Genomic DNA, 12,028 nt, shown 5'->3' with positions numbered 1-12,028 from the left:
ACGTTTAGGAGTCTATCGGTAACATTACACACACACACACAAACTGATGTGATGATGGTGTTACCATCATATAACACCATATAGATGGTGTTAGGCGTCATCGTTCATATGCAGCACTTCGCTGCAGGTTAAAGCATCGGTTTTCGCAGGTGTGCGGCTGCGCCACTGATATGGTGCCCTCTGTAGGATAACTCACCTATTATTTGCAAAGGACACTGGGGTTTTTAACATCCTGCAACTAATGCTGGCAGACAGGACGTCCAGTTTAACATTCATCGGAAGGACAGTGTACACACATTGATGAATCGCCCTGTCTGCAAAACATCAGGATGACAGTTTATACCTGGGTCTAGATTCAAACCCAGGCTATGCAGCTTATAGGTGAGTGTACATACCTCTTGGCTTTGCTGCCAGCCCAATACTGTTAGTAGACTAGACCGATTTATGAAAAAGGCCATGTATAAGCTTCTAGGTGCATTTTGGGGTAAAAGTTGTAAAGTTAAAGTAAAAAAGCTGCATGTATATACATGATATATAAATACTTGTTCAAATAAATTGTCCAAAAATGGCAATTTGGCGGCCATTTTGTTTATGCTAATTAGAAGGTCAAAAACTCCAAATTCGGCTTGGGAACCGGGTTAATCGAATTCAGCATACCCTAATTATGTTAAAAAGTGTGGTTCCCAACTTTTACCCAAAAATGCACCTGACATTCACATTTCTCAGAAATCCGTCTACTCTATAGTAAGCAGGATGATTTTTTTTTTCCAAGTTGCTTCAAGACTTGAGAGTAGGCAATGTTGAATAATTCAAATTTCCTGTTTAGTTTTTGCCTTGAGTGCTACTAATCTTTAAAAACCTTCTAAAGTCCCCAACCGAAGGAGGATGAAGGAACAGTCCAGTTTGATGGAGAGGGATATGCAACGAGCAGCCGACCAAAACGCTGGCACGTCAACATCACCATCATTTCATTTCGCTTCCGAACCTTCTCGTCCGATGCCATCATTCTTTACAGTGCCACCAATGATATGGTAAACGGTTCGCAATGGCTCTACATCATTACTGTTTGATGGAAATTATCGTTTAAAGATTGCAAATCAGACATTGTGCAGAATGTTCCCAAATCCAAATGTAATTTGAAACAATGCATTTTCATGACTTCTTTCTCATCAGTTAGTGAAGGTTCTATGTTTGGCTGGAGCATTATATGTGTATCAGCATGGGTCTCTGTCTTGTTCGGAACTTTCCCAGTTTATAACTCTCAATGCCCGAATGAGCTTTCCCTAAATAATGAACCTTAAGCAACAGGTTAAATCCAAAAAATGTAGAGGTCATTGTGATACGTGGCAATGCAATCAGCTTTACCAGGTGGCATAACATGCATGGAAACATCACATATTGTCAATACTGAGTTGCTTAACTCGTGTCTAAGTTGGAAGTGAAAGTTTCACATTTTGCTGATCTTATTTATGCAGTCAGGAGCCTGGTGTTGGCTAAGCGGTTAGGGTGCCGGCTTGGGATCCTAGGATCCTGGGTTCGAATCCCGGTCGATCGCTGAATTAACACCAGGGGGGTTGACTCAGCCTGTCATCCTTCCGAGGTCGGCAAATTGAATACCAACTTGCTGGGATGAATGATCCCGGTGTGTACCCCGATTTAGAATAGGAACACCGTATCCCTGCGCATCGTAAGAGGTGACTAAGGGTTGGCGTCAGGAAGGGCATCCGGTCATAAAAACATTGCCTCAAACAGGGAACCATGATTGTCATTGGGCCCGCAAGGCTAACCCCCGCTGTAGCAGGGAAAATGGCCTTAAAACGATCATTCATTCATTCTAGTTATGCAGTCAGGACATCCGAATCTGAATACAACCAGATATTTGACCATTTTATAAGTGTCCAAAATTTTACTTAAATAATCCTCCTTTGCAATTTGCAAGTTTTGCAATCTTTTGCAATTAATTTGCAATTAGTCACTGGCTCTGACACTGATGCAAATTTTTATTATGGAACCTAGGCTTCAAAAAGCCATATATATCGAACAAACAGTTTCAAATGGAGAACCCTGCCACCGTTAGAGCATTTAAATTACATCAGATGTGGCAAAAATTGTGAATTGTTACTCCCGGCTTGCCGGCTCGATGACAGAAGACGCCATTTGCATTTTTGCCGTCTCCATTCCTACCCCGTTTAGAACCTCGTGCCGGCACGGGCAACTTGCTAGGAGATATAAAGTGTTAAAATGTTTTGGTTAAACTTGTCTATAAGATAGGCAAAGTGAACACAACTCATCGGTAATTCTCCTAACGCTTTTGATAGCTCAATCAAATTGTAAAAATCACTCATTATTTGCCTCCAAAACACTCACATACGTTAAACTAAAATTTTGACATTTTACCAATTTAATCTAATGTTTAGATTTCACAAATCAGGAGTTGGATCACATTTCTTGTTTTAGGATGAATATTCACAGGTGTGTATCCAGTGTGTACCCCGGTTTAGAATAGGTACACTGTATCCCTGCATGTCGGAAGAGGCGACTAAAAGGGTTGGCGTCAGGAAGGGCATCCGGCCATAAAACATTGCCTCAAAAAGAGAACCATGACAATTACAACTACAAATGGGCGCCCGAAGTACCCCGTGCAGGACCCCACTCCCTCTCGTCAAAACTCAAGGTGGGGAACCCGATCGAAGTAAGGGTCGAAATCACTCCATTTATGACGACGAAACGTCTGATGCCAGAAGTGGAGATCGGTTTCTGAGGTTTGCGACATGGAATGTAGGGACAATGACAGGGAGATCAGGAGAAGTGGTGGAAGTATTGGTCAGAAGAAGAGTGGACAGATGTTGTGAGCAGGAGACGAGATGGAAGGGAAGTGGTGTGAGAATAGTGAAGGGTAGGCAGGGACAGAAATACAAGTTTGTGTGGCAAGAGTGCCCGGAGGGCGTGAATGGTGTTGGTGTCCTGTTTTCTGAGGAGTTTGTAGACAGTGTGGTGAGTGTGACGAGAGTGAGTGAAAGGTTGATGATGGTGAAAATGATGATTGGAAAGCTCTTGGTGAACGTCATCTCGGGATATGCTCCGCAGGTTGGTCGGAGCGATGAGGAGAAGGACACGTTCTGGTGTGCTATAGAGAAGCTGATGGAAAATGTGAAAGATAAGGAAGTTGTTGTGGTAGGAGGAGACCTAAATGGACTTGTCGGAAGGAGTATGGACGGTTTTGAGGGAGTTCATGGGGGTTACGGATATGGTGTGAGAAATGGAGAAGGTGAAAGGATTTTGGAGTTTGCTGATGGAGCTGATTTGTTGATTTGTAATACTCAGTTCAAGAAAGAGGATAATAAGCTTGTTACATACACGTCAGGTGGGTCGACGACAACCGTTGACTTCCTGCTGGTGCGAAGGTGAGATAGGGGGCACCTCCAGGACACAAAGGTGATCCCGGGGGAGGAGGCTGTTTCACAGCAAGACTTGGTTGTCTGCGACATAAGGGTGAAAGGTGCGAGGAGAGCTCGGCGGGTGAAGTAACAACCGAGAATGAAGGTGTTGAGGTTGAAAGAGGTGACAGTGAGGGAGGCATTAAAAGAGAGTCTGAGTAGGGTAGAGGATGATGTGGTTGAGCTTGAAAGTGGTTGGATGTCAATGAAAGATAGTCTGTTGGAGCCGTTGGTGAGGTATGTGGATGGACAAAAGGACCACCGAGGCACTCGGAAACATGGTGGTGAGATGATGAAGTTGGAAAGAAGATTGACGAGAATAGGAAGAAGTTCAAGGAGTGGCAGAAGGCGAAGGGTACGGGAGCAGAAAAAGCAGAGCATGAAAGTTATAAGGCAGCCAAGAAGGCTGCAAAGAAAGAGGTAGAAAAGGCGCAGGAGACATGTAGGAAAATGTTCGGAGAACGCTTGGATTTGGAAGAGGGTCAGAGAGCGGTATTCAGGATTGCAAAGCAGATAGCGAAAGAGAGGTGTGATGTGATGGGGGTGAGTTGCTTGAAGGATGAAGTGGGACAAATCATTGTGGACCCAGATGGAATTAAAGGAAGATGGAAGAGATACAGTCACGTGAAAAAGTAAGTACACCCCATGTAAAGTTTTGACTTTTTCAACATATTTCAACATACAGCTATTTGATCTTCATTTCAACAATATTTATAGATAAAGGTGATATAATATAACAAATATCATGAAACATTTACATTTTGTCGTCCATTGTATAATTTAAATAAACATAAATGCAAATTTCACATGTGGAAAAGTAAGTACACCCCTACATTTATCACTACTTCAAATACCTAAAATTCGAATCAGGTGCACCAGCTCAGGTGCAAATGATTAGAACATTGTTCGAGAGGATCTTGGAGGAACCTGTCTTATTTAAACCTCAGACATTTAGTTTGGTTTGCTCTTTGTTGTTGAAGTGTGCGGCGTCACCATGCCTAGATCAAAAGAGCTCTCTGAGGCCTTCAGAAAGAAGGTTATAGATGCCTACGAGTCTGGGAAGGGATTTAAAAAGATCTCCAAACAATTTGAAATTAATCATTTGACTGTCCGGAAGATCATCTACAAGTGGAGAAGATTCCAAACAACTGCCACTTGTTCAGGCCAGGCCGCCCCTGCAAGTTCAGCCCGAGAGCAGACCGCAAGATGCTGAAAGAAGTCTCTAAGAACCCCAGAATGTCATCATGGGACCTACAGGTAGCTCTTGCCACTGTTGATGTCAAAGTGCACGAGTGTACCATAAGAAAGAGGCTGCACAAATTTGATCTCCATGGGAGGTGTGCCAGGAGGAAACCTTTGCTGTCCAGAAAGAACATCAGGGCAAGACTACAGTTTGCCAATGAACACCGAGGCAAAGTCCAGCACTTCTGGAACAATGTGCTCTGAACAGATGAGTCAAAGGCAGAGCTATTTGGCCACAGTACCAGAAGACATGTTTGGCGAAAACCAAAGACAGCATTTGACCACAAGAACCTGATACCAACTGTAAAGCATGGTGGTGGAAATATTATGGTTTGGGGCAGCTTTGCTGCATCAAGGCCTGGGCAGCTCACCATCATAGAATGCACTATGAATTCTTCATTGTACCAGAGGGTGCTTGAGGATAATGTGAGGCCATCTGTCGGAAAGTTGAAGCTCAACCGAAGGTGGACCTTGCAACATGACAATGACCCTAAACATACCAGTAAATCCACAAAGGAATGGCTGAAAAGAAAGAAATGGAGGGTTCTGGAATGGCCAAGTCAAAGCCCGGATCTAAATCCCATCGAGATGTTGTGGGGGGATTTGAAACGAGCTGTGCATGCAAGAAACCACTCAAACATCGCACAGCTGAAAGAATTTTGCATGGAGGAGTGCGGAAAAATTTCTCCCAGTCGATGTCAGAGACTGGTAGACAGTTATAAGAAACGCCTACTTGAGGTTGTTTCTGCCAAAGGGGGAAATACCACCTATTAGAGCCAAGGGTGCACTTACTTTTTCCACATGTGAAATTTGCATTTGTGTTTATTTAAATTATACAATGGACTACAAAATGTAAATGTTTCATGATATTTGTTATATTATATCACCTTTATCTGTCAATATTATTGAAATGAAGATCAAATAGCTGTATGTTGAAATATGTTGAAAATGTCAAAACTTTACATGGGGTGTACTTAATTTTTCACGTGACTGTATATGGAAATACTGTTGAATGCAGAGAATGAATGGGATGGCAACATGGAGAGTAAGCCAGTTTTAGGACCGGTAGAGAAGATAACTGAGAAGGAAGTTGAGGAAGCGATAAAAGCAATGAAGAGTAGAAAAACGGGAGTTGTGGGAGATATGTTGAAGGCAGCGGGAAATTAGGGTGTGAAGAGAATGACAGAGATCTGCAATCTGGTGGTGAAAGAAGGCCGTATTCCAGTGGATTGGGAACTGAGTACCCTGGTCCCGCTATACAAGGGGCAAGGTGACCCTCTGGACTGTGGCTCGTATTGAGCGATAAAGTTATTGGAGCATGGAATGAAGGTATTGGAAAGGGTGTGGGAGAGAAGGATAAGGAAGAAGGTGAAGATTGATGAAATGCAGTTTGGATATATGCCAGGAAGAGGAACGACAGACGCGCTTTTTATTGTGAGGCAGTTGCAGGAGAAGTACATGAGGAAGAAGTTGTTTCTTGGGTTTGTTGATCTGGAGAAAGCATTTGATAGGGTTCCACGTGAAATAGTGACATGGGCATTGAGGAAGTTAGGAGTGGAGGAATGGTTAATCAGAGTAGTGATGGCAATATACAAAAGAGTCTTTACAAAAGAATTACCACAGCTGCAAGGACGAAGGATAGGAACAGTGGTGAGTTTGAGGTGAAGGTGGGAGTGCATCAAGGGTCGGTACTAAGTCCAATACTATTTGTAGCTGTGATGGAGGTGCTGGCTCGGAACGTAAAGGAGGGTTTACCGTGGGAGTTGTTGTATGCAGATGATCTGGTGTTGATTGCAGAAAGTATGGATGGACTGAAGGAGAAAATGAACTAGTGGAAGAAATGTATGGAGACAAAAGGTCTGAAGGTGAATATCGGAAAAACGAAGGTGACATGGGATTATCAAGTGGTAAAGTATGTGGTGAGTTGGAGAGAACTGGGAAGTGGCCGTGTGCTGGGTGCAGGAAGGGTGTCGGAGTGAATTCCATTCAATGTACAATGTGTGCTGAGTGGGTTCATCAAAAATGTAGTGGTTTGAGAGGATCATTAACCAATGTGGCAGCTACATTCAAGTGTAAGGTGTGCACAGAGGGAGCTGCAGATGGAGGAAATGTTGAGTTGGATCTTGGAGACGGCGTGAAGCTGGAAGGTGTGAAAACATTTTGTTACCTTGGAGACATGCTGAATGGAGAAGGTGGATCAGACTCGGCAACGGTTGCTGGAGTGAGATGTGCATGGAAGAAGTTTCGGGAACTGAGTGGCGTGCTGACGAGGCGGGGAGTGTCTTTGAAGCTGAAGGGAAAGGTGTATGCTGCATGTGTGAGAAGTGTTATGATTTATGGGAGCGAGACATGGGTAATGAACGTAGAGCAGCAACGAAGGCTGGAAAGGGTGGAAATGCGAATGGTTCGGTGGATGTGTGGAGTATCGTTGATAGAGAGAGGAAGACAAATGATGAATTGCGAAAGATGATGGGAATAGAGCCTGTGATGGATGCTGTGAAGAGAAACAGTTTGAGATGGTTTGGTCATGTGTTGAGGAAGGATGAAAGTGACTGGTTGAGAAGAGTGATGGAAATGAATGCAGAAGGAAGCAGAGGACGGGGAAGACTGAGAAAGACTTGGCTAAAGTTGGTCGAAGAAGAAATGCGGGCAAGGGGGTTAACAAGGGGAGATGCAGAAAAAGGGCAAAATGGAGAAGATTGTCATGGGGACCGCAAGGCTAACCCCTGCTCTTGCAAGGAAAATGGCCTTAAAATGCCTGTTGTTGTTGTTTTGTATTCACAGGTCTCATCAGTTTACTACAACATTTATATACCAGGGAAGGTTCTGATGAAGGAAGGTCAACCCTTAGACTGAACCATTACAGGGAATATGGACAGGCCCAAAGGTCTGCCCTTGCAAAATAGTGTGGAATGTTTAACAGCAGAGACATCCGGCTTTGCTCAACCCATCATATCCAACATGCTCCACAATGTCATGACCCCTAAAGGTAATTTAAGTCAGGTCTTATTACCTTTCTATATCAAACTCAGCTCTTCGGAGAGCTTGTTATGAAGTTTTAATCCATCTCCATTCTACTTCTAAGTGGAGGTTTTTAATTCCCCTTGCCAAGTGTGAAGACCAAATGCCTTAAGGGTGTTAGAGGAGAAAGTGGGAACAAATGGAAAATACCTGTGAGTTTGCTTTTTTTACTTTTGGGAAAGTTGAGACTCCGTGAGGAATGAAATGGCGAAGGGCTAGACGTTTACAGACTGACGGAGGATGAAAGGAGAACACAAAGAAAATGCCCGACACAACGCAAACAAGTTGTTGAGTGGTACAAGGTTATACAAAAAGCTTTGATTCAGGAGGACGACATTTGGCCTGAATTGGGTTCAACACTGCCTGAATTTAATCTCTCAGTATATCATGTACAATGCCTTCAGAAAGTATTCACACCCCTTGACTTTTTTCACATTTTGTTGTGTTACATCCTGAATTTAAAATTGATGAAATCAAGATTTTTTTGTCACTGATCTACACATGAGACCACCTTTAGAGGCCATTTTTCCCCACAGAGCAGGGGTTGGCCTTTTCCATGCACCGTGGTCCCCTTTTTGAAGCAATGTTTTATGGCCGGATGCCCTTCCTGCCGCCAACCCTGTTAGTCGCCTCTTGCGACACACAGGCAATTACCAGTGAACTGGTGCTCAATTTGCTGACCTCGGAAGGATGACAGGCTGAGTCAACCACCCTAGCGTTAATTCAGCGATTGATCAGGATTCGAACCCAGGATCCTAGGATCCCAAGCCAGCACCCTAACCGCTAAGCCAACAACAGGCTTACTGATCTACACATAATACCCCATAATGTAAAAGTGGATTTAAAAAAAATAAAGTTTACAAAATAATTAAAAATGAAAAAAAGAAATATCTAATTTATCGAAGTATTCAACCCTCTTAGTCACCACTTTGTAGTAGCGCAGCGATTACAGCTTCGAGTCTTCTTGGGTGTCTGTATCAGCTTTGCACATCCGGATTTGGGAAGTTTCTCCCATTCTTCCTTGCAGATTTGCTCAAGCTCTGTCAAGTTGGATGGGAAGTCTTTCCACAGTTTTTCTTTCATTCAAGTCACAGAATAATTTACATGGCAATTTCCCAATTGTTACATCCACCACCAAAGGTGGATGGAGGTTATGTTTTCACCCCTGTCTGTTTGTCCGTTTGTCCGTCCGTTTGTTTGTTTGTTTGTGAACAAAATATCTCGAAACGTTGTTGACGGATTCGGACGAAATTTGGCAGAGATGTTGCGTATGTGACAAGGACGAAATGATTAGATTTTGGTGAAGATCCGGATTCGGATCCGGCTACAAGAATTTTTTAAGTGATACTTCACCATTGGGAGTTCAGGCCAAAACGATACATAGCAGGATATCTCAAAAAGTTGTGGACGGATTTGGACAAACTTGGTGGACTGGTCAGGTGTCTGACAAGGACGAATCGATTCGATTTTGATGAAGATCTGAATATGGATTCGGAAATGAGAATTATTTAATTTTTAAGTGATTCGTCACCATTGGGAGATAGGGCCAAAGACGATACATAGCAGGATATCTCAAAAAGTTGTGGACGGATTTGGACGAAACTTGGTGGACTGGTTGGGTGTCTGACAAGGACGAGTCGATTCGATTTTGATGAAGATCTGAATATGGATTCGGAAATGAGAATTATTAAATTTTTAAGTGATTCTTCACCATTGGGAGATAGGGCCAAAACGATACATAGCAGGATGTCTCAAAAGGTTATGGACGGATTTGGACGAAACTTGTTGGACAGGTTGTGTATGTGACGAGGAAGAATCGATTAAATTTTGGTGAAGATCCGGATCCAGATCCAGATAGAAGAATTATTTAAGTGATTCTTCACGATTGAGTGATATGGCCAACCAGGCAGAGGTATACTCTCTACTGAGTGCCGTTCTAGTTTATTTTTGAATTTTTGATACTTTCAGGAATCAGATCTGACAAAAATCTGCTTCCGGGGACTGTGCCAGCTGGGAGTAATACATTGGGAAGCATACCATATTTCAGATAAGACCTTACAATCCAGCTCTATAAAAGTAGTTTATAAAATGAATTCACAGTTTTTAAAAACAAGCTTGTATTAGTTTGATTTGTCACATTCGTTTTGACATTTGCAGAAAGATTTTATTGCGGTTCAGCTAAAAGATGGCCGAGTTCAGGTGCTGTACGATCTTGGAAGTGGTGTGGGAGTTGTCAGCACTGACAAACGTTCCAACGATGGACTTTGGAAGGCCCTGAGGTTTATCAGAAAAGGAAGAAAGGGTATGCTATTTTTTCATTTCGTGTTTATTTTATTCCATCAAACGAGTAATACCCGCTCCCTCTGAGAGCGATATATGATTTCAATGAATCACTTGCATTGTGCCATGTCTGTCGTCATTTCTTCACCACCGATATCCCATTCTTCCAGCAGGGATCAGTGGTTAATGGACTTATGTCATGTGTACTAGCCATAAATGCATCTACCCACCCTCACAGGAGGCCAGGAGTGGGGGAAGGGGTTATTAAATGTACATGACTGACCGTGGGCACGTACAAAAAACATGAAGGAAATTGGCCAAGCAGTTGTTGATTCATATATATATATAGATATATATATATATATACATACACTACATGGCCAAAAGTATGTGGACACCGAACATCACACCCATATGTGCTCATCGAACATCTCATTCCAAATCATGGGCATTAATATGCAGTTTGTCCCCTCTTTGCTGCTATAACAGCTTCCAATCTTCTGGGAAGGCTTTCCACTATATGTTGGAGCATTGCTGTGGGGATTTGCTTCCATTCAGTCACAAGAGCATTGGTGAGGTCGGACACTGATGTTGGGCAATTATGCCTGGCTCGCAGTCGGCGGTCCAATTCTTCCCAAAGGTGTTCGATGGGGTTGAGGTCAGAGCTCTGTGCAGGACAGTCAAGTTCTTCCACACCGATCTCGACAAACCATTTCTGTATGGAATTCGCTTTGTTCACGGCGGAATTGTCATGCTGAAACAGGAAAGGGCCTTCCTCAAACTTTTGTCACAAAGTTGGAAGCCCACAATCCTCTAGAATGTCATTGTATGCTGTAGCGTTAGGATTTCCCTTCACCAGAACTAAGGGGCCTAGCACAAACCATGAAAAATAGCCCCAAACAATTATTCCTCATCCACCAAACTTTACAGTTGGCACTGTGCATCTGGGCAGGTAGCGTTCTCCTGGCATCCGCCAAACCCAGATTCGTCTGTCAGACTTCCAGATGGTGAAGCGTGATTCATCACTTCAGAGAACGCGTTTCCACTGCTCCAGAGTCTAATGGCGGCGAGTTTTACACCACTCCAGCCAACACTTGGCATTGCGCATGGTGAACTTAGGCTTGTGTGCGGCTGCTCAGCCATGAACACCCATTTCATGAAGCTCCCGACGAACAGTTGTTGTGCTGACGTTGCTTCCAGAGGCAGTTTGGAACTCGGTAGTGAGTGTTGCAACCGAGGACAGACGATTTTTACGCGCTTTATCACTTGGCGATCCCGTTCTGTGAGCTTGTTTGGCCTACCACTTCGCGACTGAGCTGTTGTTGCTCCTAGATGTTTCCACTTCACAATAACAGCACTTACAGTTGACCGGGGCAGCTCTAGCAGGGCAGAAATTTGACGAACTGACTTTTTGGAAAGGCGGCATCCTATGACGGTGCCAAGTTGAAAATTACTGAGCTCTTGAGTACGGCCCATTCTACTGCCAATGTTTGTCTATGAAGATTGCATGGCTGTGTGCTTGATTATATATATATATATATATATATATATATATATATATATATATATATATATATATATATAATAACTGTCTGCAATGGATGTGGCTGAAACAGCCGAATCCACTAATTTATAAGGGGTGTCCGCATATTTTTGGCCATGTAGTGTATATATATATATATATATATATATACTAGCTTGGCTCAGCTCGCTGCGCTCGCCTCAAGCCGCTGTCACACCTTGACGTTTTAGCCAGCGTATGCCGACATATGAAAAATTTGGCTACGTTAAGAGCACGCTGAAGCATGCTGGCATACGTCGTAGTACGCCGAGCTCGTCGACAAATTTTGTGCATGCACAAAATTTGTCGACGTATGCCAGCGTATGACTCACACCAGCACTCAATTTTGATACGTCGGCATACGCTGGCTAAATCGTCAAGGTGTGACAGGGGCTTCACCAAGCGTCGATACTAAGGAACGGGCTTATTTTAACTGAGGCTAATGACTGTACCTGAGTTGCTGTGTTGTCATGATTTTCACCAATCA

General features: G+C 43.3%; 1 protein-coding gene across 1 annotated transcript in view; it reads left to right on the top strand.

The window, feature by feature from the left end:
- Positions 1-12,028, top strand: part of LOC137433134 (laminin subunit alpha-2) — a 469,485-nt gene that overhangs the window by 417,623 nt on the left and 39,834 nt on the right. Inside the window, exons 50-51 of the mRNA XM_078783389.1 lie at positions 869-1,031; positions 9,858-10,002. Of these exons, the coding sequence (XP_078639515.1) occupies positions 869-1,031; positions 9,858-10,002 (308 nt within the window). The remainder of the gene's footprint in view (positions 1-868; positions 1,032-9,857; positions 10,003-12,028) is intronic.

Source organism: Myxine glutinosa, chromosome 8, assembly GCF_964187855.1.
Source record: "Myxine glutinosa chromosome 8, kmMyxGlut1.1, whole genome shotgun sequence".
In the NCBI taxonomy this organism is placed as follows: Eukaryota; Metazoa; Chordata; class Myxini; order Myxiniformes; family Myxinidae; genus Myxine; species Myxine glutinosa.
This window is presented reverse-complemented; position numbering and strand designations above follow the sequence as displayed.